The 27,624-nt window shown below is 37.7% G+C and overlaps 1 protein-coding gene across 4 annotated transcripts; it reads right to left on the bottom strand.

Moving 5' to 3' along the window:
• Nucleotides 1-2,563: 2,563 nt before the first annotated feature.
• TRA2A (transformer 2 alpha homolog) lies at nucleotides 2,564-27,624 on the bottom strand. Of its 4 annotated transcripts, none has more exons than XM_075746008.1 (9): nucleotides 27,304-27,550; nucleotides 18,234-18,545; nucleotides 17,820-17,953; nucleotides 16,001-16,172; nucleotides 12,958-13,146; nucleotides 5,109-5,224; nucleotides 4,480-4,587; nucleotides 3,704-3,771; nucleotides 2,564-3,530 (listed from the first exon to the last, which is right to left on the bottom strand). In XM_075746008.1, the coding sequence occupies exons 4-9, from the start codon at nucleotides 16,031-16,033 to the stop codon at nucleotides 3,520-3,522; spliced, it is 525 nt and encodes a 174-aa protein (XP_075602123.1). In that variant the 5' UTR covers nucleotides 16,034-16,172; nucleotides 17,820-17,953; nucleotides 18,234-18,545; nucleotides 27,304-27,550; the 3' UTR covers nucleotides 2,564-3,519. The 4 variants fall into 4 exon arrangements, with proteins under 4 accessions (XP_075602123.1, XP_075602124.1, XP_075602121.1 ...); XM_075746009.1 differs by having other exon boundaries at nucleotides 18,245-18,545; nucleotides 27,304-27,549; XM_075746006.1 differs by lacking the exon at nucleotides 18,234-18,545 and having other exon boundaries at nucleotides 27,304-27,624.

Here is a 27,624-nt window from a genome sequence, read left to right as displayed (position 1 = left end):
CCACCTGAAATACTTGATGCAGAAGCAAAATGTAAGCAAAACAAAAAATGATGCCTACGGATACTGCAGATGGTGTGGCATGAGCCTGCATTTCGCATTCGCCTTTACACTGCTGTTTAAGACAAGGGCACTGACTGTCACACGAGTAAGATTTGTTCACTGCATTTGCCCAACCAAAAAAGTCGCTTTTGTAGGAAGCAATAGAAAATGTTTATCCCAGACTGTATTCCTCCTCTGATCCCAGGAATTCATATTAGTTGTGGAAGACTGCAGCAGCTAAACAGAGCAGACTGATAGTACGAGCTGCTGGCAGTCTAAGTACACCTAACCGCTCTTCCTCTGCTGAAGCCTTGCAACAGAAGGTACTTTCCCAAAAAGCAGTCTTCAGCTGCCTGCGTCACACCTCTTCCATGTCATGCAGCACCACAGGCAAACGCTTGCCGAGTACTGCAAGACCAAAGGCATAGTGTTATTACAGATGTGAAGTATCGTTTTATAGGACAAACGACAAAACAATAGCCTTCATAAACTTCGCCTTATGCACGTGATCTTTATACACACACACACACTCAGAAGTTATTTTGACCCAACATGTAAACCTAACTGTTGTCATCAGGTGCAAGTTTTCCATTACACACAGCCTCAGCCCGTGCAGCAGCTGTTCTGAACTTCTTGTGGCCACTTCTCTGAGGCATTTGGGAACACAGTATGTTTAACGTCAAGTATTATCTTGCATTCTATATCCTGAGCCTAGAATTGAGGCTATACAAAAACCCCAAATGAAGCGTCAGGTTTGTCTGAAGTCAGTATTTAAATATTCCCTGCAATTGTGAACTTAAGCTTATTAGCACAAAGTAACACTGGTTTGTTACTTAGGTTGACTTTTTTTAAACGTTGTTGCAAACTTTAGTATATGATCAGAGTTCAGACTACACTTGTAATTCCTTATCTAGAACTAAAAAATATATAAAAACATCAGAGAAAATATTTAGCTGTTTAACTAGCTGTGTTTAGAGATACAGTATAGGAGTTACCCAGGCTATTTTCTTTCATAAAGAGAATCCGTAGTTTACATAAACAGTGCTCCTAAACCCATTCGCAACAAAGCGGAGACAAGGCTCCCATCCCTGGGAAGAACGTAAGCCATGGAAGTCACAGACAACTGCTAACACTGAGATCTCTGCCCAACCGATCTCAGTTAATAATAAAAAAACAAACCCAAGAATGAGGAAACAGCCACAAGTTATCCTTCCCACTTCCAGATTGGCAGTATTAAAAATGGTGATTTAATTCTAACAGTTATTCATACATCACACTGTACAAGTATGTCCAATACAGTAAGAATTCCCACTTTCACCTGTTCTTCACATGGACTGCATCACATCAGTCAGCGTGAAGCACAAAATACACCACGTAGTGCAACGCTGTTGCCACTGACAACCTTATATGGACTCAAACGTGACAAACAGGATGGTCAGGTAGTTAGGTCTAACCATTGGAAGAAAGCATCCGTGAGCTAAGGACCGAGACACTCCTTCCTGGCTTTAGCTTCCAGGCACGAGACCTGTGGAACTCCTGCTCTCCAGCCAACTAATACAGCTTCTCACCCCTTAACAGTTAAAGGCCACAATACCATCGCCTGGCAAGTAGTAGCCACCTCTCTCCCTGCCTATTATCCTAATTCCCTGAGCCGGAATGCCTCCCCCAACCAGCCCGGCAGCTATTTCTCATGCTTTTGTATCCAGTTGCCTCGCTGTTTCTGCACGCTACACCCCTGAATTTTGAAAGAACAAAACCAAAATTAAAAATACCCACACATCTTCATGGTTGGACTTTTAGCATTTTGGTTTAGAGAGAACAATTTTCTTAACACTTCCCAATTTGTCTGGATCACCACAAAAATCATCAGAGTTGGAAGGTTATTTGTTGAACTTCAGCATTTCAAGTCCTTTGCTTCGGCTAAAAAGTATTGAGTAACGACCCTTAAGTTAGAACTTGTTTTGTCACCAGGTTCTCCCGGCATACCGTATCGAGCCTTTAAAAGAGTTGGATGTGTCTGTGTTTCTTTTAATTATTTGTAAATAGTTTCTGGCACTGACATTCAGAAATAGTTATCAAAATTACATTTCAAAGGCTTACCCTCTTAAAGTTACGACAAACTCTTCTGGTGGCATTCCCTGACAACCAGGATGAAATAATTTTTGCTGTGAGGGCTTTATAGTCCTGTTCCTTTTGTTGTGCCAACACTGACATTCAACCAGCCACATGGCGAGTTATTTCAGAGGACAAAACTTGCCAGAAACCTAAATATAGCCAATAGTGTTTCTCTCTTTAAATCACCTCACCACAACTCCAGTAAGCGCCAAAGATGGCGCAAGAGAAATGTGGAATATCGACTCAGCTTGGCCATCCCATGTAACCACATGCTGATCCTCAGGGAAAAAGAGGCTCCCGAGAAGACAGATAAACGCTGACTTTATTATCTGTACAGCAATATCAAGTCTTATTTAACATATATTCCAACTTGACATGAAAAGCAGAACAAAAGACAAGAAACCGCATCTCAGTGGAATTAACTTTTATTGGGGGGGTGGGGGTGGTAAAAGGTTTACATGTAGTTGTAGGTTTTTCCATCCGTACTTTCAAAACTCCAAAAAGGACTGTAAACAAAACTTCCTTAATCATTACTGCAATACCAAAAAGTTGGTGGGTTTTGTTGTTGTTTAAATGAACAGCAAATTATAGAACTAATTGCTATGTTCAATAAATATTTTTTCTTCTGCACCAATTAAGGGGGAAATATTCAACCAAGTACAATAAAACCCCCAGGATTTTTAGTTTTAACTTCAAATGTTATCCACTGTGTAGCAATCCAGAAACTTTATCTATAAAACACAGCCTTAATTTTGAGTGTACAAGGACCTATTTTCCCAGTCAAATACCAAATTTTGCTCTAGCTCAAATAGTCTACACTCAAAGCAACTACCTGACCAAAAAAAAAATCCTCTGGTTCATGTCTATCTAAGTACATTTCTCATTACAGAAAAGGCTTAAAGTCATTACTTGTTTATCAAAGTAATAGGTAAACATTTTAACAGAAAGATTAACGAGTTATTTGGAAATGCAAGTTTATATTAAAGTATCTGAGTGTGTATATTACATATGACATGCAAGCTTTAAAAATATCAACGCTCTCTTCTGATTAGTCAGGAGTCCAATTGTTTTAAAAACAAAATAGGAATGACTTCCAAAATGTATCATCACTTTGGGTTCTCTATTTCATTTTACTTAAGATGTTTTACTACACAAAAACTACAACAATTACAATATTTAAGAGTATTACAATAAGAAGGGATGGAAAACAGGAATACTTCAACTGAAAATATGTATATTCTAAATGAACCAAAGATTTGTAAAAGAGCTGGATGGGGGACAAGAAAGGGAGGGAAAGCAGTAAGGAAGCTAAGATCTGAACGTTGTATTTAAAAATCATGTCCTCAACTGTAACTCTTCTGATCTTCAGTAGCGCCCTGGGGGGGGGGGAAAAGGACAATTACTATAAGCTAACTGTACACACATCTACTGAGCTTTAATGTGCCCAGCTTTTTTGCTTTCACATTCAGAATTCCCATTGATCAATTAATACTAGTAACAAGAAGGTTTAAGCCAGCCAGATTTTATTTATTCTCTTGTATTTACTTACTTGGACTATAGGAACGGGATCTTGATCGTGATCGGTATCGACTATAATAAGGCGATGGTGATCGTCTCCTTTAAAGGAAATTAAAAAAGAAACTCAACAACATCCATTATGAAAGAAGCTTTATTCACAGCACTTCCACAGAACAGAACCATTTCCTTAGCACTGAAAGACTTGGCCTGCATGAATGATTTCAGCTTTATTTGGCTGTGGCTTACAGTTATTTAACAAATGCTTTTATATTTCTCTGTTTGATGTGTTTAACTCTGTAAGATATTCCCAGACACAGAATTTAATAAACTCTCACTAGCCTTGCAAACACATGCAGTGCTTTTACAAATGCTTACAATTCTTGTTGAACAACATTCTCTGAAACTAGATAACTTTCAAAACAGTGAGATGGTTATGAAATGTCAAGCATTAAGAATCCCATCTACAAATAACCCCTTTTTAAACAGCACTGTGTGTCAGCTGTCCCTGATTCTATATACAGCATGGAAAAACGAGTTCCCTTTCTATCTGTTCACTAGATTCATAGGGCACATGCTCTACCACCTTCAGGTAGCAAAATTAACCCCTTGCCCAACTGTTTACTGTAAAACCAAATTACATAAACACTGAAGATTACAACTACTTTAATCCCACAAACACTAACATAATGAAGCTCTGATACATAGCATGCATGCAGACTCTGGCTACAAACTGATTAACATTTTTTGTCACTGAACTTTTTCCAACAAATCCACTGTTCCTACAGAAATAAAATAAAAATTAATTACCTGTATCTGTAGTCATACTCTTCGTATCTGTCGTAGCCTCTGTCATACCCCCTATCATAGTATGAGTCACGACGGCGACCTGCTCCACCGCCACCACCTCCTCCACTGCTATTAGAGAAAAAGCAAAAAAGATTACTTTAGGTATCTGTTCTTCATCTGGATTTAAATTATTTAAAAGGTTTTTTTAAGTGTTCTTGTAAATCAGACACTTAAGACTATGCCATGAAACAATCTAACAATGAAACATTTAAAGAAAAACACCTTCAAAACCCTCCAGAAAACCCATGAGGGATTTAAGCCTAATTCCCATCCAAATCAAAGGCAAATGGGTACCTCAGTATTTCAGTCAGCTAAGGGTGCATTAACTGACTGTGCTGGGTATGTATATTTTTAAATAATTCCTTCAGTATTTTTTTATAAGTATACAATAAACTACGGTAGGATTTAATAGTATATGGGAACCACAGTAACGCATTGCTTATATTAATACCTTTGTGATAGACTACAACTGGCATTAACTCTATAAAATTTCAAAAAAAGTATCTGTAGTTCTATTTCTTCAACTAGACGTGAAACATTCAGTTTAAATCAATTTTAGTCCCATTACAGGAAACGAGCGGACTCCTTACTGTGTTGGCCTGCCCATATAGATGCCCGGGGTGGGTGTATGTGCTCTCTTAGTGATCGAGTAATCCACCCGAATCCTTCTGCCATCCAGCTCCATACCGTTTGCATGCTCCATTGCCTGCAGGAAACATAAGGAACAGGGACGTGAAACCTGCAACCTACTGGTAACTACGGAAGGCTACGTACAAAACACATTATTTTCCATCAGAAAAACAAGTCCTGAGTTTGTTTTATTTGGGCTGGTTACTAGTGCCCCACTGTGGTGAACGGCTCATCTCTGTCCCCTGGCCTGCTTGCCGGCAGTGTTACAGGACTGCACTGGGGTGCCGGAGTAACGTGACGCGCAATCCCTCCTTAAGAGAGCACGGTGCTAACCACTAACGCAGTCACTTTCCCTAGACTTTGTCTTCTACCCATCAGAAAGGTAAACTGAAAGTCAAAACAGCTTTTTCTGAAAACTGCATCTTTCCTATTGCCGTCTCTGACCCAGAGGGGACGGGCGGATTCAAAAGCTGTGCAAAACAGTGGCTTCCTGTAGGGTGCATATGGCCGGATTACTGCTAGTCGGCTGCCATTTCATGCTCTCCCAGCCTCCTGCCATCTCCCTTACAAGGACCTACTCCAGCAGAGCTTAGTAAAATGGCGGGTTCAGCCTACATGGATACCTAATTACAACCTTCCTCCCCACTCACTCTCACAATAGCAGCTCGCTAAAGCGATACACGTAAGGGTCTGTGCTTGAGAAGCCTGTGCCTTCAGACCCGCCCGCAGCCCGTGCATACACTCACTGGGTGTTCTAGCCCCTGCTTCTTTAGTCTTTGAGAATCAATACAATGGCCTTTCACAAACCCAAAATCATGAATATAGTTTTTCAAAGGAGCACAGCGTATTTTTGAGAATTATATTAATGCAATGGTAACTTTAAAAAAAATAAATAAAATAAATAAAAATCACAAAACAACGCACAAACCCACAACCTTAAGAATTTAATAGTTAATGCTAGACTTAAAAGCTATTAAAATTTGCAAAAAAAAAAGTTTTTTGATCCTGTCATCAGCTGCTCTAGGATCTCTGAAATACTAGTACACACCACTTAGTTTATGACATTAAACGCAGCACTTAGTCCAGTACACATTATTTTCATTTTTCACGTGTGAAGAAGAGACACTGTTACAATCTTGAGTTAGAGAACACAACCACTCGCTAAACTAAATTGTGAGGAACAATACACATCCTCAAAACATGAAGGTGCCTCTAAGCAGAGCTTTTTTTCCCCCCCTTTTTTTTTTTTAAATAATGAAACAACTATTCAGAATTGTAACTTTTCACAGCTCTCTAACAAGAACCTTACTGAATTAACATACAAGTTATAGAGGAGGAAACAAATCATGACACCCACATGATTTAACTGTAATGTTCCCAAGATAGAAGTAACTGAATTATCACTAACCTATTTAACTACACTTAAGTTTGCGTTTTAATAATGCTGTTTATATCTATACCATATCGCCACCTAGTGAGTTCTGTTCCCATACAAAAGTACAACAACTACATTTAGCAAGGCAAGACCAAACAGCATTTCAAGTCTTTCAATGTACACTGCAGTATATTTTGTGAACAAAACATGATCATTAGCTTTAGTTTGCTAGCCTTGAGACTTTTTTTTTTGTTCCACAAGGATGATCTAGGTTAATATAAATCTGTGCACACATCCTAGGAATGTATATATGTGCACAAACCTAAAAACAAAGGCTGCAAATAGCTGGCTGAAAAATTAGCTTCATGATGAAAAGCATCTTTCTGGAAGTGCTGCAATATGCAAGGTGTCTTGAAAGGTAAGGAATTTTCTGCTTCATGGCATTTTTGTGTCCGATTAACAACTTGCAACATAGTAAGCTTATCTGACAAGAAGCCACTTCAAATCCAGAACATCTGGCACACGTCTTAGTTAAAACAACAAACACATCTTTAAGAGGAAGAGTTCTTTGACACAGGGTGCAGTACAGAGAAGAGGAACATAGCAGCAAGACAGATGAATAGTTAATTTTGAGACTTGATTGTTTGTTTTGGAAGTACCAAATATGTTACATTTCAGTGGATAAAGATTAGTTCATAGTTACCAGTTTGCATGAAATTCAGACATCCTGGTCATAGTGTCTAATGACCTACCCAATATTAAAACTTTGATTTTCTTAGCTTTCAACAGATGTCAGCAATAACTGCCAACTAAAAAATTTAAAATAATAACAATCTTTAATAGATATACAGACATAAAGCCTTTTACAGTTCTAACTGCATCCCCCAAATACAGAAAAGTCAAAACCTACAATAAGCCATTATGAATCCCACAATAATTGACAGCATCACTCACATTTAGTCATTAGCAAATGGAAATTCTTTCCAAAGATGTTTCCAAATTCTCTACATCGTGCATCTCAAGTCTTTTGAAACAAAGTACTCAAGAAGGACTTCCACAATATGGCCAAAAGCCCTATTTGAAAACATTGTTTCAGAAAATTGATACAATGGTATTTAGTTTGTACCAAGGCTGAAAAAACATATTAGTGATTCTACTGACTGACACTTTTGTGCTTTCTTTGACATTAAACTAGTTTATAATCAAATTTTGGATTTTGCAATTGTATTAGACTAGCATGTCACATTCAAAACAAATACCAGTTTGCTTTTCTTGCTGGTTTTGGGTATGCATGAATGATTTGTTAAGAACATTTAAATGTCAAAGGGGAAAAATGGTACCTTCGCTCTAACAGTGCAGAAGACACTCTCAAATACATCTTAAAAGACAGAAGTGTAAAACACTTTGAAGAGAAAAATCAAATTACATTGGGGTTTAAGATACACAATACCCTCTTAGGAGCCTTTAACTGTCAACAGTCCATTTTTGTTTCAACCTGGATTTTGCTCCAAGTATCTAAATATTAGAAGACTTGCAGCAAGTAAGCAAGCGAACAGGAGTCCTACAAACATGAGCTATTAGTTTTGGTTGCAGATTCTAAGGAAAGTGACTTTTGTAGGCCAGAATACACATTTATGTATTTGCAGTCAGAAAGCAGAGAATAAGGACTGGGAATGGCACAGGTAAACAATTCAATCATAAATTCACTGAAAGAAATTAAATAATCTTCCAGTCTGGATAATGTCACAAAGGGCAGCTTGGACAAGGAAACGACGTGGGAAATTTCTGCAACCTGCACTGTGGTCACTGGGGGAAGGGTGTGGGGAGGAAGATGGGAGAAGGGAGGGAGAGAATTTGATTTGGCAGAGCTGATGTCACAATCACTTTATATTTCTACTACGGAGTTCAAGGTACCGTTTGCATTGTACAAAAGATCATCAAGCCCTCACTTCAATTGCATCTAGCTGCTTTAAATTACTTCAATAATGTGAAATCACTACAAAGTTAGTGAAGTATTGACTATTCACATGTACTCAGTCTAACGATCAATTTAAGTTGCGACTCATTTGGAAAATATATTTTCATGACTTTAAATTAACTACATAAAACAGTGTCTTTTTTTGCTTGCTGTGGGGTTTGGGGGTTTCTTTTTTGGCTGGTTTTTACCTGAAGTACTTTCCATATCATACTTAATGCCAATAAAAACCATCATCTCCACTGTATCACAGGTACAACATGGAAGGAACAGACATAATAGATTAGCTTTTCCACCCACCCCCCAGTATACTGATATCACTAGTTCAGGTCTGGATTTAATGAGAACATCGGAAAGGACATTCAGGGAAAAAAAAAATTGATGGGATGAAAAAAAGAAATTAAGAAATCCAGTTTTTTTACACTTACAGCAGCCTGCCAAGCTGAATTCAAGTGTCCATTTCACCTTTGAACAAGAGTCAATTTATATTCTCTAGTTTGAGGATTAGTTTTTAAAAATATTATTAGAATATTGTCAATGATAATTTTTAAACATATAAGTTTCTGAGCTTAAACATCTATTGATTAAGTGTATTATCTTTAAAGAATACTTTAAAATCCTGTATTTCCTGACTCTGAAACTCTTTAGAGAACCAGAATGAGTAACTGGATATGTTTCTGCAAGTATTAACAATTTCATGGTATTTCAGAATCTCCAAAAGTGTGTGACTTCTAATTCCAAACATTTCAGACCTTCTTGTGTTCTTTCTGGTATATCAAGGGTCTCTTTTGATACCACAAACAAGACTTTAAGCATTTCTTTGACAATCTATGGGAAAAGTTTTGATCAATAATGATGCTTCTAAGCTGGTCTGGTTTTACCACAGGTTAAATACCTTGCACATTGAAATAAAACTCCCTATTATTCTGGTCTTTGGCAAATCAATTACATTAATAGTTCAGTTTGTCCATATAAAGTTTGTCTCGATTGCTAATGAACGCTACTTCAGAAAACAGTTGTGAAAGATGGTCAAAACTATAAAGAGTATATAACTAGCATTAGAAAACAGAAAATTCCATATTGCCAACAGCTCCTGTAGCTAATGCTTCCTCAGATGATTTCTGGCTACAGATACATAGTACATTCACAGTAGCCTCAGTTTAAACAACAACTAGCACTTCGTATTCTAAGTTACTGAAAAGCTGGATAATGGCATGCAAAATCCCTGGTAACTGTAGTAAGAATCATCTCCCTAGAACAGCCAGCACTTTTTACTCAATCCTCTCAATTTACCATCAACCCTCCCACATGCTTTTTCCTTCTCATCCCATTACATAGAAGTTTGTGTTCCTCCAAACACAGGAAGAAAATCCTAGTGCGATGGGCAGGTGAATATCCTCCATAATTTCACAAAAATATTGCAAAACTGCAATATTACAACACTGGCTCAGTCCCAGCGTTGCCAATAGTGAGAACTATATAAGAAAGAATGCCAATCTTGAGAAACAGGTCTTCAACAGATGTTTACAGATCTTGCTCTGTGCATAATGTTGCACACATATTTATGAAGACTTAGCAGAAGGGTGGCCAACATAAGACACTGCAACACACAAGGCAAAAAAGCATTACTAAATATTACATAGAAAACTTTTTTTTTTTCCCAATAAAAGACATTTGATGGAAAAGGAACCTTCTGTCAGACCACAAAGTTGCATCTCAATCTCAGCAGAGTTTCAGAGTAGAAGAGATTCCACAAGAAATGTCCTTCAGAACAGATACATGCACCCAGCATTTCTTTCCCAGTCCTGTTAAGGTGGAACGACTGAAGCTACTGTGATGTTCCAACAGCTGCTCTATCTAATAGTTATCAAAAGCTAAATCTCTGCTCCTCTTTATAGCCAAGATGATCATAAACAGCTAACGACAAGGCTGCTATGGTGTCATCACATCTGAAGAATCAATCTGAAGTTCTGAAAGTCTAAAACAGCTTAAATGAAAATAAACTTTGCCATGTCCTAAAAAAAACAAACAAAGGGGCAGCAGTAAAGCATCACCTTTAAAAAAGATAGTTTACATTGTCTGAATTTCCACCACATTGAGACAGCTGACAATTCAGAAGATCTTTACCACCATATGGAGCTAGAAACATTGCATCACTTGGTTTCAGAATCTTGACACATAGCAACATTTTAAGCAGCTCAATAACTGATACAATTTGTAAGAATGGTAACCAGTGACAAGAACCTGAAGGATTTCAGCTGCAACAGAATCCACACAATACTGGTACCAACCCATCTTCAACCAAGTTACTGGAGTTTAAACAGAACTACGCACAATTCATTTGGTGTCCAATTTTAGCATTAACAGTTTGAGAGCATGTCAGCTGAGAGACTTCCCAGTATCACCTCTCTTGGAAGGACAGTGGTGAAGACAATGGGAAATCCTCATTTTTGGTAAAGTTCCACACATACTTAATCCATCTACGACTGCTTTAAGAGGGCTGGAATTTAGTTCAACATGTCATCTAGAGTTTTATAATCTATTTGGAGGCTTGGGGGGGGTTGGGGTTTTTTTGTTTGTTTGTTTTTAAGGAGAAAGGTATTTACTTTAATTACTTTGGTTCTGAGTGTCATTGCTTTTATGCATACTCAACTTTTCAGATTTGATCTATCTTCCACACAGAGAATTACATCACGTCCTTCAGTGTTCTCCTAGAGGGTCTGTCACGGAGTTTAATGCCTATAGCTGTACCTCCTTTTTCTACACTAGCTGCCACTTGTTGCCATCTTCAAATCTGTCCTCAAGGCCCACAAAATCAAGTCAAATAAACAAGTTTTTCTCCTATCCTCTTGCCAAAGTATTTCAGTTACGTAAATTCCAGCTGTTGGGAGGTTTTGTATGCTTTCTCCCCTCTTCACACACCAGCTTGTCGGGGAGGAAAAGAATAAGAGTTTATTTCAGTTCTTGCTTAAGGTGCTCATCCTTAATTCTGTATTTCTGATGGCAAGTAATATCCCATTCCAGTTTTGTAGTGTCTGCCAAAACAGCATTATACTAAACAAATTACTTCATGCTATTTATGTGGAACATTTTAAGAAATGCATGGTGTTATGCATGACCATTGCCCATGGCAACTAGGAAAAAACCCTACTTCTAAAGACATATGAAGTTGTAAAATAGACAAGACTGGCACATGAATGTAACAAATACTGTCCAAGTATTTTGGATGTTAAATGTTCTACAAAACAGTCACATTTTCAAAATCCCACCAAACTCAAAAGTGGAAAGGCAGAAGACAGCAGGCCACTGAAGACGAATACACAGCTATCCACCCCATTAACTCTGCTATCAACCTGCCAAAGTGACAGTGGGAAAATACAGAAGGGACACTACAGAAGTTTTGTGTCCTTTTACTTACCCCTATAACCTGCAACAACCACACATACATACATCTACAAATCCTACTCTTCCATAAACTGATTCTCTGTTCAATCATACCAGAAATCAGCCAAAGATCAGAACTGAGTCTAGTTCAAGTCATCCATGAAAGATTTTTTCCCTCATTAAAATATCAACTGGCATCAGTTTTCAATTTTCAGCTACTAATAGTAGGTCCTACAGCTGTCATCCTCTCCCCAAGCATTATGCATATACTTATCTAATGTAAACAGAATCAAACAGCAAATCTGAAACATCTGCCCAAGACTATTAATCCATAAACAAGGTGCTTGAAGTCTGACTCAGGTTGCCCAAGAGATAACCCTACAGTGAAGACTTTAAGACAAAAAAAATTAAAAAGGATGTGTCTTTACTTTTAACACCAATTTCATCTACAAATTTCAGTAAATGTAGTAAAGCTCACAGTATCCTTACACGGGCAAAAAAAGTACTGCTTACTGCAGCGAGCCATAATACAGCCTGCTGCTCACATCCTTTGATTCTTTCCTTATAGATCAATTATACTAACAGCTCAGTCCAGCTGTAAACAGCATCTATGTAACTAGCAAAGTCACTGACCAAGGCACAAATAAGACAAAATTCACTATTTTTCAAATGCACGGTGACATGCTTTTAGAGAGGTAAATGTAAAGAGAATCTTCAGAATTTTGATACAGAAAACTGTTTTGAAAAGTTACCTTTCAAAATATTTCAAAAATGAGGCTTCTGTGTCTGTCTAAAGATTTACTTTCATTTTGAAGTAACAAACTAAAAATCAAAGCACGATGCTCATCGGTGATTCAATACAGATACTCAAAATTTGTCCAAGCATCTGAACACTGAACTAAAATGCTTCATCTGTTTAAGAGTGCCATGATGTTTGAACAGAATATTTTTAATTAATCTCACTGAGAACCTGCTAGTGAATATATATTCAAAATCTCTTTTTTCCCCCCAGCAATATACAGGAAGACAATGCACCAGGAGCACACCTGTTAAAAGTAGTAAAGCATGAATTTACCTCTTTAGAATCATCAATTCTCTCAAAATAAACAAAAGCAAATCCTCTTGATCGCCCAGTCCGTTGATCATAAACAACATTGACACCAGTCAGAGGTCCATAACGGGAAAAGACTTCACGCAAATCTCTCTCGGTAGTATACAAACTGAGACCAAACACTCCAAGACATGTATTTGGATCTGGATTAGCCTGGTAAGACAAATGTTCAACTCCAATTAAGTTTATTGAAAACAAGTTATGCATTATCAAACTTTAAAAATTTTTAATCTGAAGAAAACTAAACACAGTTTATTACAAAGCTTAATACTTCAACAGCTATCATTCCAATCGTAAGATATTTTCCAAAAGCAACTACTTTCACTATTTTTATTTTAGAAAAAAGACAAAGATTAATTTCTTGTGTTGGTGAAAAACTCAGTTGAGAAAAATTAAGCATTCTGATTACAGTAAAGCTGGAGACATGACATACAGGGCTGTACTAAGAACAGTTCAGCCTGAACTCCCACCTTCAGCCTCTCTGCAGTCACCACTAGTACTGAAGAGTGCATGCTGCCTCCAGTTGCACACACAAATGCATTTGAGCTCCTAAGCATGGACAGTTGAACTATAATTTAGCTCTTACCAAAACTTCCTCCACCCTCAACATTTCCTACCCAACTGTACTGAAAGTCAGTATTTACATTTTGAAGTTTATCTCTGTCCACTTGTAAACTGGAAAAAAATCATCAGCTTCTTTTCATTTAGGTAGTAACAAGTGTTGGAAGGCCAGTTCTGTAAAACTGTAATCCAAAAGCATGCACATTTTTCTAGAGCAAGACTCTTGATTCTTTAACAGGATGTGGAATACAGATGTACTTAATACATTTCACTTCAACTAAAGGAAGTCAAATATGAAATTGTAAAATTGTACAAGGTACTGTAATTAATTTCTCTATTAGGTTCAAAGTTTCTCTATATGCCAGAAAGTTCATCTAATGCCAATTCCACTGTAAGAATTATTTTGATCAAAATCATTATTTTTTCAGTTAAGCTTCTGGCACCTGTTATACTAGACAAAGCAATTTAAAATGGTAGCAATACACATAGGGATTTAATGTTTCTGCTAAAATAACTGGAAGTTGAAACACTTGAAATCTGTATTTCAGTTTCAGATTTTCAAAGCCACTGATAACACAGTAATTTATGCCTCAGAGCTTGCCTTTCAACCTGATTCAAAGAATGAACAGGTTTAGATCTTCTGTCGTGTTCTCTTCAGAGCTTTTGTTCAGGATTCCACTGTGAAAATAAGATGCCCAAACTACTCATCTATTTGAAGTTTCTTTCCATTTGTCAAAGTTCAAACTTTTGTTTTAAGACATGAATCTTCTACAATTCTTTATTACAGACAAAGAGCACAAGAAAAACTGGTAGTTTGTCTTTTGAAAGTTTGATTTATACAGGTTTAGGTTCCTTTCTTACTCCATTTCAATCTGAAATTCAATGGCATCAACGCCTATACTCCTTTTATTACTGAAACTCTTGTAAGCCTAATTAAATCTCTCGGTCTTTTATACTTTGTTTGGACAAGTCCCTCCACACAGTACATATCAGTATTGTCCTTTTTTACACCCCCCTTACCCTATTACCTTTTCTGAGGCAAGAGAAGTACCAAGAATCGGTTTGTGTGCCCTAAGTGACAAGTGACAGCTTAACACAAGCACTCTCCACAAAGTCAGAAGTGGCAAACTTGCTACCAATTTTCCTGGTGTCTTTAGGACCTTGTTATTTACAGGATTCAAGTCTGGTTGATTTGAGTTTCATTTTGACACTATAAGAACTACTCCTCAGAATTCATGTGAAATTCACTGTGAAAACAAGTTTTGTGTTTCACAGAGTCATTTCCAAGGGAAAAGGACTTCTTCACAGAGCAAAATATTCTAGTATTTCTTCAAGTAGTAAAGTGGATTCATTCATCTTTCACCAGAAATCTGCTAATCCTTTTGAAGTTCAGTTATTCCTGCCAATTTTTCAAGACATTAGATTCATATTTACTCCATCATGATTACACACTGGCCACAATCCACAAAAAGTGTAACTATGAACATTGCTTTACAACAGCTTAAGCCACTGTACATTAGAACTGCTGTAGTCTTGCCCTTTTCCACACGCTCTTGTCTTCTCTCTCACATTGGTATTACCTGGTTAGCTGCTTCACCAAGGTAAGCCTGCAAAAAAACTATGCTCTTTTTGATAGGATTAGTAAAAAATTCATAGCAACTTAAAGGATCTGAAAAGTACCATGGCCCTCACCAAGGAACAGGCAGACCTGCCATGTAACAGCACTCATTTAGATCAGCCTGAAGTAATGTGGAACCAGAAGCCAAGGCATTGAAACGGATTATAAAGGCTATTGGGAGAAATCTCTCAGAATGACATATACAATCAGCATCTTAGATCTTGGTTGGTGTACTTATACTTTCTCCTGTCAATACAGCACTACTGATTTGCTTCTCATTTAAATTTTGGAGGGGCTTACTGATTCTTTTCATAACCATAAATTTTTCTAGGCTATATTAAAATTTACACGTTAGCTAGTAACACCTAGGTTTATTTCTTCAAGTTAAACCAAATTCATTACTCAGAGGTATAAAATCACAAGCAATCTTCAACATAATATACTGTATGTTATAGGCAAATACACTTGAGAATTTTTTACTTTGGCTCCTCTAGCCAACCTTATGAATACTTTCAGGCAAGCATGTACATAAAAGGTCTCATTTTTGCGATGGATACATATACTTGGAACTATAACAAGAAAAATCAGAAGGGTTCACAATGGTATGTTTTTCAATGAATTTCTACAACTGCCATGCCTGTTGCAGGCCCAACAAATAAGCGCCCAGCTGCAGGGACAGAGTTTGCTGCACCAACCCCCTCACCTCCAAATTCCCGTCACCTCCAGTGACAAGACAGCAGGTTAAATTCAGCCTGCAGGTAACCCAGACTACACTGATGTAAGCAACAGCTGTTTTGTTGATACTCAGCCTTGATGAACATGACATACTCTGCTGCCAGTGTGCCTCCTCCTATTGGACATTGGAGAATGACTACGGCTCCTTCGACGACGGTATTCTGGCGTGTATGATCTGCTTCGAGAACGTCTCCTATGGGAATGAGAATGGGAATGGGATCTGGAACGAGTGTAACGTCTGTGCGAATGTCTTCTGGACCTGGATCTTCAACAAAGAGAAAGCTTTTAGTTAGATCATATGCATATAATGCATTGAATTGTAAGCCTTACATTTCCTAGAGAAAAATCTTGTTTCAGAGGCTCTCTACAATTAAAATAGTGAAGTTTCTTCTACTTTGCACATCTAAACATTGCACAGACCTCTAATAACCTGCTCACGAGCATGACTTTTAACTTTTGGCATACAATGAAGATTATACTCATGACAGTTTTCAGGAAGTTCAAAGTTTAAACTTCCAGCAGCTTCGCTGTACACGTAACACTTGCACAGTGATATAGAAACCAGATAGGCCACACTGTAAAATACTGTCTTGGTTGAAAAAATGAAAAGATCTGGCAGCACTACTATAGGGCTCCAGTATCTAGCAGTATCTACAAATGAAGTTCAGCTAGGCTTGAAAATGCTTCACGACCAAAAAAACCCTGCTTAATTCCTCAAGCATTTCTTTGCACACATCTAGCCAATGATAAGCTCAGTTATCATGAAGCTCAGGCATCATCCCAAAGCTGCATGATTTCATGCAGGCATTATATCCTAACAGCAAGTAGTTATCTAGCTACACATTACAAGAGGAGAAGCTATAACATTAGGTTGAACTTTGGGAATTCAGAACACAGTAACTCTTTCTCAGCTGTGCTGATATAAATTGTGTAAATAGGGAAGATTGATTACTGACGTCTCCCAAGAACTGGGGAAAAGGAACAACATAATACTACACAATTCCTCTTCCCCCTCCAGGGCTACAAATGCTGCTTTCTCCATAGATGAAAGGAGGATTCGGTAGCTCTCCCAATTTTCATCAGTATGATGGTTCAAGGGAAGAGAGAAGATAGGTAGCATAAGCCAGATAATATTTTATGACATATTTAGAGAAAAAAACCAGACATTCCTCCTCTATTTTGAGCAAGCTCTCTCAGAACTGAGAGCTATAAAACTTTGCCTCTGCATACAAATACTTAGGGTAGAAAAGGACAGAGAAATGTACATACAGCATTGAAAACTGAATTTAAATCTTAAAGCTCCCATAAACCAAGCAGCTATCCACGCCCAATTTAAGATGCAGTTTACGGATTTCATTTTTAAAGCCTCAATTTTGTTTTTAAAACCTCCAATGAAGGAATGTCAAAAGCTTCCCCAAGTAGCATCTTCCAACTTTTCCAACAGTTATAGAGCTTAGTCCTTTTACCTAACCCAGACTACCTTTGCTGCAGTTCTCACTTGACTTCCCTCCCCCCTCCCCCTAAAGCAGGGGTTCACACAAGAGTTCCTCCCCCAAAAAAAAGATTTTGGGGGAAGGAGACATAAGCTTTTACAGTACTGAGATGTAATCCCTTCTGAATTGAGATGCAGTCCCTTTTCTCTCTTTGAGTTAAACCTACAAATTTTAGTTGTGATTTCTACGTGACTTCTATTTATATTACTTTCTCTATACATATCCATGCTTTATTACTCATGGCATCTTTCCACAACTTTAACTACCTATATAACCACTAAGATGCAAATTAACATAGTGCTGCTAATACATCCCAGTAAGTTAATTCTTATAACAAAGGGAAAAAAACCCCACCAATGTACCAAAAGAACAGGCATAAACAGTAATACTGAACAACATGAATAACTTCCTGGACATACCTTGATTTTGATCTTGACCTAGAGTGCGACTCAGAATGTTTGGAAGCCCTCGATGGACTGCGAGATCCTGACCTGCTCTCCGATTTTACACGAGCAGGACTCCCAGCTGGAGATTTTGACTGGGAGCGAGACTCCTAACGAAAAAGACAGTATTAAAAGTGGTATTGGTTGTATTAATGCCTAACTCCTAACATTTAAAGTACAGTAATTCTATTATATTGATTGCTCCTGAAAAAACAAATGGTTAGGCAATACCCTCCAAAACAAATTTCATTTTGCTAACCCACTGTTAATATTGTATGCTTTCCTCAAATAGGTCCCTGCTTGAACCAGATCACCAATTCTCTATTAACTAAGTAATCATGCAAATTCATCTACAACTTGATCATACAGACACTGGAACATAAACCATACATTTACTTAACCTAGGACCCATTCATTCTTCCAGATTCTTTTAATTCTACTTCACTCTTGCTTTCTACTTTTCTTCATTCTTCATTGAGTTTTTCATTTTTCATACTTCGTGTATTCTTCCCCAATTCAAACAATTCATTATAGCCTTAAAAAAACATTCAAGTGCTTCTATCTGACCAATCTTCTGTTCAATTTTTTCCCCCATTCAATTTTAATTTTCTGATCTTTAATACTTTTCATTAGCCTTCTTTTATCTTGATTTATCTTCCACATTCTTGGAAAAAACTCTTCAATTTCTTCACGAACATTAACCTTAATGGAAAAAGAACATTTAGTATATTTAAGCACGTGGGGATTATAAAAACTCTGCTGGAGTTCAGATGTTATCTACCAAATTGAAAAGCCAGCAGGTAAAGTGCAAGAAACTATTTTATAAAACAACTTTTTTTTTTTTTTTTTTTTTAAATCTTTAAAACTGTATAAGTGTCTAAGTTCTAACAATGAGCTTACTGAGTTCTCAGTGTTTTACTGTATTTTCAAAACTACCCTCCTCCCCTTTCAGATTTTTTGGTAAAATACAGATACACTAAAAACTAATTAGCACAATTATATTAAAGTACTGGTATCAATAGCTGTGATTTCCCCCCTAATAACTATGTACCCTCTCAGTACCAAATATCCCAAATTCTACTCCTACACATTATTAATAGGACACTCTCAGTTCAACAGAATGGCCAAAGATTTCCAGTCAAAAAAGTCTATCTATGCACATACTTACTCGTATAATACATGCACATAGATATATGCAAGACAAGTTATTTTTCCTCCTACTTTTTCTTCCTCATTGTTATCCTGTTTTCCTTGCATACACCTTAATCCTTATAAAACAAGATGTATAATAGTACAGTTCAGAGCAATCAAATAAAAGACAGGAGGATTTTTTTTCCTTGCATGATAATACACACAAGAGAAAAAACTAGGAAAACAAGCAAACAAAGAGCAGATTAGGATTTCCTCACATTTTATAGTGTACAGCATTTCTAGGGAGCTCAGCTATAAAAACCCCTACAGAATAGTATGCTATATACATCCCTAACTTCACAAAAATGTGCAAAATTCTTAATAAAAAATCCATAGCAAGTACCTCTCCCATAAGTGTTACAGTTCATGTTTGTTTGCATAATTTCTCCTCCTGCCTGTCATCACAATGTTCTTCCTCAATTTATTTATTTCTCTACCTATGTCCAGGTTTGCATTTTCTTTTGCAGTTAAATTCTTCATTACTTTGAAGTTCTTTTCAGAGGATGCTGCCCTCGCATTTCAAGACAATAAATCCACTAGAAATAGAACCTGAGAGACCCCTTACTAACAAGCATTACAGCTACACTACCTTTCCCCTTTACCTCAATAAAAAGGACAAGGAACACATAGAGAATGTCACCTGTTGGGATAATAAGCCTGCCAAACTTATCAATCAAGGCCAAATTCAAAGCATGGCTGTGACACATGAACCACATAATCAGGTCTACATTACAGGTTACCCTTATTAAGCTGGCTATCTGCTGATCTAGCCAGTTGACTTTCAAAAGGATGTATACTTAAATATTACCAAATTTTATTTGGTGTTTTTATTTTTCCATTTCAAATCCACTGTTCACTATACAAAAAAAAATAAATTGCCTTTTAGAACTACTCGCATGCTTTTTAATTACCTCACCTCTATTTTTGTACTCTTCATTGCTTGATAGCCTCCTTAATTCCTCCCTTTACACTTCATTCCCTGCAACAATTACCAATTTCTCTGGGAATTATTTCCACTTCCCTCCCTAGTAAAAGTGATCAGCAATACAGAAACACATTTAATGTGACATCATTCAGGTTTAGAAAATATCCCTCAATAAAAAGAAAGAATTCACGCTCCCCAGTCACTCCTTCATGAGGATACTGTGTTGTCCATACTATTTGCATTTGAAAGATCAATTCATGATCAAGAACAACTTTGGAAACTTGAACAGAATACAAACCCAAAACCCAGATACTGTGCAATCTAGAAGTCTTGGGAGGTGCCAAAAATATCAAGGACCCAATCACTCCCACACAATGTAAAAGTTAGCTTAGTGTCCTTATCTATTCAACTGAAGTATCTTATGACCCATCCATAGAGTTTCTAATAGTATCATTTATTACAAAAAGTTGCCAAGAGCAAATGTTACATCATTTCATGTAGGTCAAGTCCTTTTGGAACTATCTGTATAAGCCCTTTAGTGGCTGCACTCACAAACACACAACTTTAAAACTGGAGTGACAGAGTTGACAGCATAAGTTCTTACACATTTCAAACTTCCTCAAACAAAGTAACTGTAGATGTAAACTGCAGCTAAAGAGAGATTACCTGTTAGCAGTTGCATACTGCGTCTGTCATTGGCAGGCAATTACATCTCATCTTCTGATGCAACATAGATCACCTAGTTATATCTCCTATAGTGCTTCAAAAGGAGACACTAAGGGAATCACAATAGTCTGCAAGAGTTTAAGGACTTAAGGATGACACTGAAAAAGTACCTAATAAGATTTATATCAGCAAGACTACAGGCAGGGATTAAGAGATTCAGAGATTCAAGGAGTCACAAAGGGAGATTTTAAAGAATTTTCCTCCTCCACTTCCTACCACAAGAAAATAATTAGCAAGCTGTATCTTAGTCTATATCACAGACCCAATTGTTCTGCATAAACAATTTATATCCATTCTGCTACATGAACGAGAAAATTATGTAGCTAACATTCATTCTTAGTACGTCATCTTTAATGAGAGAAAACAGACACCTCTATTATCCAAAGCATTAAAATCTCTAAATTCTGTACTAGTCTTAAAGCAATCCATACATTGTGATCTTAGCTCAACTGTTATCACAGAAATGAATTTAAATACTGCTTAAAAGACTAAAAGGTCTCTCTGGATCCTCAACATTTTCTTATCTTTCTGTTCTAAAGATCAATTAAGGGCCACAGATAAGACTGTATTCCTTAAACTCAGCTTCCCATCCCACAACTGTCTTACAAAACAGTATGTATTCTAATGCCTTCTGCTTTATTATGCAACTGTCCAGTCACTACTTTCACCTTCACAAACTTATAGGCAGATACTCACTGTGACCATGTCAAACTATCTAGATTTGCTGTCACTACAGCCTGTAGGAAAAGTCAGCTAACTTCCTAATAGTCTTCAGATCAGACTTCCCTTTAAAAAAAAAAGCTCAAATAAAAACCACACAAAAAATGCATCTAAAATAACAATTAAAAAAGAATCTCAATCTCTCAATTATAACAGTGAGCTTCCTCAGAATAAGATGCGGTGGCTTCCTCAAGTACATACCAGGAAATGGGATTAATGATTCACCAAGAAGTGGAACTTTGAGCCAAAGAAATTATTATAGGTAAACACCAAATCTAAAGACAGCAGCTTCAATTACTGATTATCTGGATAAGAAGATGTGCAGCTAGAAGCATTTAGAGAACACTGAGAAGTATTTTTCATCCTTTCTACCTTCTTCTCTTCCCAGAAGGAAGAAAATGAAACAAAGAGGTATGGAAAAGATATCTCCCTCCATTATCTCATGATCACATAAACCCCGTCGTTGAACAACTATCAGCAACTTCAGATGATCCAGCTGAGCAAGATATCAGTCATGTCAATACATTTCATCCGTACTTCTACAACTGTTTAAACCATGATTGATGCAAGTTTCATCTACCATTTCTCTTCCTCGTATCCTTCAAAAGAAATGCTTCTTTCCAATACAATTACTATTTTAAAAGTATTTGAAACGCTTCTATGCAAAGCAGGATTGCGTAAGTCTTAAAGAAGTATTCTTTCTGTTTTCCACCTATCATGAGAAGATATGATAAAGAACATGAGGGGGGGAAAAAAAAAAAGGCAAAACTGTTTTTTACACCACTCTTCCGTCATGCCTTACCTCACTGTACACCTTACCATTTCAGAGTATGACAGAAACACTATCAAAATTTAACATGAGATGCTAAATAAGAATTGAATAGGCTTAAATTAGGCTTTCTATAGCAAAACATGGGAAGTGAAATGGGAAGGGAAAAAAAAAGTATCATTAAATCATACAGAAATTTCAGTTGAAATTCATTTGCCCTTGCTAGGAAATACACATGGGGTGAAGAAAGAATAGGACAAGTAGTCTAGCAATACCATTAAGCCAGCAAATGATAGTTCAGACTTTACAAAAATTCTGCTGAAGACTCCTGCCCAAACTCAAAAAGTCAATGACATCCAACTTTATAAGGGGACAGAAAAATATAAGCAGTCAAAAAAAAAGAAACAGAAATTTAGCAGCAGCCTATATTCACTGGATAAAAGGGGTCAATTTAGTGACATCCCATTTCTGAAAAAAGATTACATTTTAACCACTGTTTTGACAGGCATCTACCAACTTTCCCCAAAACTCACAAGACAATTCAAATAATTTTTGCTTCATACTATACTCTATACAAAAAATAAAATTGATCCCTTAATTAGCTGTTCTATAACTATCTCAAGAGTATACATATTAAGCTTCTGTATAAAAAGCAACTCATAAGTTGTGCTATCTTGAAGACATGTCTATTTTAAAAGTTACCAACATCAGCAAACTTCATGCATTTCTCAGTGATACTGCTCTGATTAAAAACAAACAAACAAAGAACAAGAAGCTTCAGCAATAAACTTTTTGAAATTACAAGTTAATCATCTCATTGAAGCTTGAAAACATGCCTCTTCAGGGAGGGTTCTGTAGTCACTCCTTTATCATATATGGAAGATAGAAAATGGAATTTGTTTTCAAAAAGAGCAGTCTTCCCAGTTGACATGGGTTCAGAATAATCTAGAATTTATTAAGCTTGAATTAAAAAAAAAAAAAAAAAAAAATTTGACTTCCAGAAAAAGTCTCTTTTCCCACGCTGGTCATTAGAAACCACAGGCTGTTCACAGCACTCTCCAAGCAAATGCAGAACTCCTGAGCATAAGCAGACAGTCATGTCTGTATTTCAAAAGGTATACAAAGCAGCATGCCTTCCTTTCCACAGCGGTGGCAGATTGCCACTACAGGAGAGGTTGAATACAATAGCTACACACACCTCCCCCCACATTTTTTTTTTTAAACCAAAGAAATGATCTCAAAATTGATCACATTTAGATAGCTAACATTAGAACACACATGAAATTAACTATTTTGCATACAGGCTTCATGAAGCAAATACAAGACACATTCACAGTTAAACTAATCCAAAAGCTGCTTGCACACATATGAACTATGTGTACTTCCTTCAACAAGATGGCTCACATGCAAAATCATGTATTTTTTCAAGTGCTTTATTAGACTGAGATCACTGTGAGATTCTGCACAGAGCAGAAAGAGGCATCCCATTAGAATGAAGGAAGACAACCAACATGGGAGTTCTAAAAAGGAGTTCTACCTTTGTTCTGATAAAAAGTTTCACCTATTTAGGCAAACAGCATATTAATACCAGTAGTATAAAAGTACTAAACTTTTAAGATTACAGATATCAAACATTATCAGAAGCTCAAAAAAACCCCAATCAAAGTTTCAAGTGGAGCTTCTGAAGTGCAGGTTTGTTCAGACTCCAACTGTTGGCTGGAATTTAATAAAGTTGCATCACAGAATGAGCACCAAATGTATAATGTGTTATTAAAAACAACAAAAAATATGAAAGGAAATAAGAGTTGCCTATCATCTAACAGCAATAAAAGATAAAAAAGCCTCATTTTTCTAACCTGCTCACAAAGAACATTCAATGGTGATAATATCCTATGTCTTTTCCAAAATTCAAGCCACTGGATAAGAAGCACAATTTAAAATGTTTTTTTCTTCTTAATGTTCATAAACTCAGCTCTAGCACATCCACTATATTTCTAATTCTTCTGTCAATTTCTTTCCATTATATCACCATGCTTGCTGGGGGGGCGAGGGGGGGTGGGATTTGTTCTGTTCAACCAGCCACATTCTTAATACAGAACTTGCTTAAGTTGAAACAAAATGACACAAAATCAGAGCAGATGTTAATTAGTCTGAGCATATTTGATTAACATTTGCTTAAAGTCAATAAAGAAATGAGCTCAATAATAAAAAATGTCTATAATGTCTACAATAATTTTACTCAACACTTTAGAAATTAAAGTCTTTACATAATTTGAACTATTTAATCTCATTGGAAAGTTATTTCCATGATTATTCTAAATTTCTTGTTCAGATTAATTAACACTATGATTTTAAAATCATAAGTTAGAGGCAAAGCACAGACATGGACAGTACCTTAATACTGCTAAAAAAAGGCACTTAAAAAAAAAAAGGTAAAATTCCTGATCATACTGTGGGAAAAACAAACAAAAAAATTGAACTGAATTATCATTGCTTATATATGAACATTTTTTCTTCACAAAGTAAGTAGCAAAACAGGAAAACACTTTCTAATTAATATCTCAAGACAAAACTTCATACATATCAATAAGCACCTTCATCTTGGTATCAGACTTCATCACTACTTGCAAAAAATTTCATTGAAGTGCTCTTGGGACAATATGCATCTGCACGGATAGAATATAAATGGACTCAAACTAAACTTGAACTCCCTTACTCCTTTGGCATTTAGATTTTTAAAAGCACGTCACACTATTTAGTATTTAAACTGCAACAGGGGAACTGAAAGGATACTTCAGAATTCTTATTTGTGGCAATTTCCAGAAGAGCAGGTTCTTTAAAAACTTTTTTCCAGTTTCTGCTGTTCTTTCTCCCATTGAAAACTTATGCCATACTCTTCAGTTCCCTGTGCCTGCATATAGCAAACTGAAGCATGAGGACATTCAGTGCATAAGAGTTCTGCCCCGTTGGGAACAGAAGACTGAAGTCTCAAAGTTATACATGCTTAATTTTATGCCTGAGAGCACTTTCAGTGAAAACTAAATAAAAAAATATTACAGCCCAAAATATAATTTCTTATTTCACGTATTTTAGTAGCATCAACAACAAAAAAGTATTACTGAAGAAAAAAGAACTGCTTACTAATGTTCTTCATTAGAACAAGCCCCCAAAACTATAAATTAATCAAGTACCTGCCATTATGGTCAGTTATTTAAAAATACCAGTAGACAACACACTGCCACATGCCAGACTGATGGAGAAATTCCAGTGTTAGGGAGAGAAAATAGAACTTTTCCAAAAGAAGACTCAATACTGTCAGCAGCTCTTTCCAACAGGTAAATTTTCCACCACAAGAACAAGCCAACTAAGCAGCAGCAGTCACAGAAACTACTATGTAGGACTTTTCAGACTTTCACACACTCTCAAAACGTTATTTTACTTCTACATTTGGCAGAAGGTGTGCAGAAATACTGAAACCACGCAGCTATACCAGCATTGTAACACAAACAACAGATCTATCAAGAAACCTAATACAAATGTTCCGTGGATGAACCTAATGTAAATATTTCCTAACAATAAACCACAGTAGGAATACAGACAAGGAAGTAATTTTTAGAAATATAAATCTTACTGTAAAATGGGAGATTGAACTAAAAATTTTACAAAATTAACAACAATGCATACTTCTTGCTCAAACTTAGTCGATTTTCCCTTCAGGGATTAGTTTATTTAGCTGAGAAGAGCTTAGCTATATAGCCATCTTTGTCTAAGCAATCAACACAAGAACAGATTTTGTTTACCTCACCTGAGGAACCAGCAGCAGTCACTGCACAGCCAGGTACAGCACTCTCAGCCTAGGGAATATTTGTTGGCTGGGTTGTGGGGTTTTTTTGTTTTGTTTTTTTTTTTTTTTTTTACTAACACTATGAAAGGGCAACAATATTGGTGTAAAAACAATTATTGGAACATGACACTGCTCTTCCAAAATTTCATTGCTTGTTTCCCCAGGCAGTAATCCCATATAACTGCAAAGCTGCTGTCACTGGTTCATCAGAGAGAGTCACCAAAAGGATGCTCAGGTGTTCCTCTAAAGCGTCTCTTAAAGAACGAACAAAAAACCCCCAAAACTCTGCAAAATTAAAAAGAGTAAATAGTAATGAAGACAAAGCACACATTTCATTTCTGTTTCAAGCAGCTTCTCATTCCTGCTTGCCCTGATAATCACTAAGAAAAAAACACACACATTGAAAATGGAAGAGTCCAGTCATACGCGTACACGAAAAACCGCAGCAATCGGAGGGAAGAGAGAAGAAACAGGCCTAACAAGGTTACAAAACCACAGCAGCTTGTTGAAAGTCTTTGGCTACGTGATGAATGAGTTTTAAAGGTTTAACAACGATGGCCATATCTTCCCAATGGCTTCAGGAAGCCAAGGCCGAAGAAGACCCCGTTTGCGGGCTAGCAGCCAGGAGAGGCAGCGCACCTCTCACAAAAGCACCCAGCGCCTCCGCTTTTACGCGGGGCGGAGGCCTCGAGTACACCGCGCGGGACCGCGCTCTCCCAGCCACGACCGGGAGACCGGCACTGCCCGCAGGCAGAGCGGGGACGGGGAAGGGCAAGGACCCCGAAGCCTACACCCGGCAGACAACAGAGGGCCGGAACAACAGGGTGGCTCGGTATCACCGGAAAGAAACAAAATAAATAAGAGAAGCGGGGAGAAACACTGGGCTACAGCGGCGCTCTAAGCCCTGTTCTTAAAGAAAGAAACCTGTGCTAGCAGGGTGGAGGCAAACCCGCAGCACGAGAGCTCAGGGCCCGCACCCCGACGGAGGGGGATGGGGACGGAGAGACGTGATGGGAGAAGGAAGCGTGTGGGGGTGAAGACAGTGGGGCTCAGCTCCGCGCTAGGCCAGTTCCTCAGCGCCGGGTCGGCCTCCAAAAAAAAGGGAGAGGAGAGACGTGAGTCGTCCACGGCCCAGTCAAGATTCGGGAGCCCGAAGAAGCCATTTTAGAGACAAGCGGCGTTGCCTTCATCCCCACCGGGCCGGAGGAAGAAGCGCACCCCCACCCACCTTCCCCGGTCAGGTCACCCCCTTCTCAGCACGGCCCGGGCAGGGACGGCCACTCACCCTCCCCTCGAAGTTGTTCTCCTCCACGTCGCTCATGTCGGCAGAGTCCTGGCCACGCGGCTGGGCGAACGGGAACGCTAGTCCCGAGCAGCAACTGTACCCACAACCGCTACTGCTATTATTATTGCTGTTATTATTACCGCTACACGGTATCGCTGCCACCTCCCTCCCGCCAGAGCCTCCCAAACCGTCTCCCGCAGCGGCGCAAAATGGCGCCTCCGCTCCGTCTGCGCCCGACACCGCGCGGGGGGCGGGGCCCGCCTCGGCCCGCCTGTCACAAAGGAGGCGCCGCCGGCGGGACAACGAGCGCGGTCTGCGACA

This window comes from Balearica regulorum, chromosome 2 (genome assembly GCF_011004875.1).
Source record: "Balearica regulorum gibbericeps isolate bBalReg1 chromosome 2, bBalReg1.pri, whole genome shotgun sequence".
In the NCBI taxonomy this organism is placed as follows: Eukaryota; Metazoa; Chordata; class Aves; order Gruiformes; family Gruidae; genus Balearica; species Balearica regulorum.
Note: the sequence above shows the minus strand (reverse complement) of the source record. Positions and strands in the feature narration are given on the sequence as shown.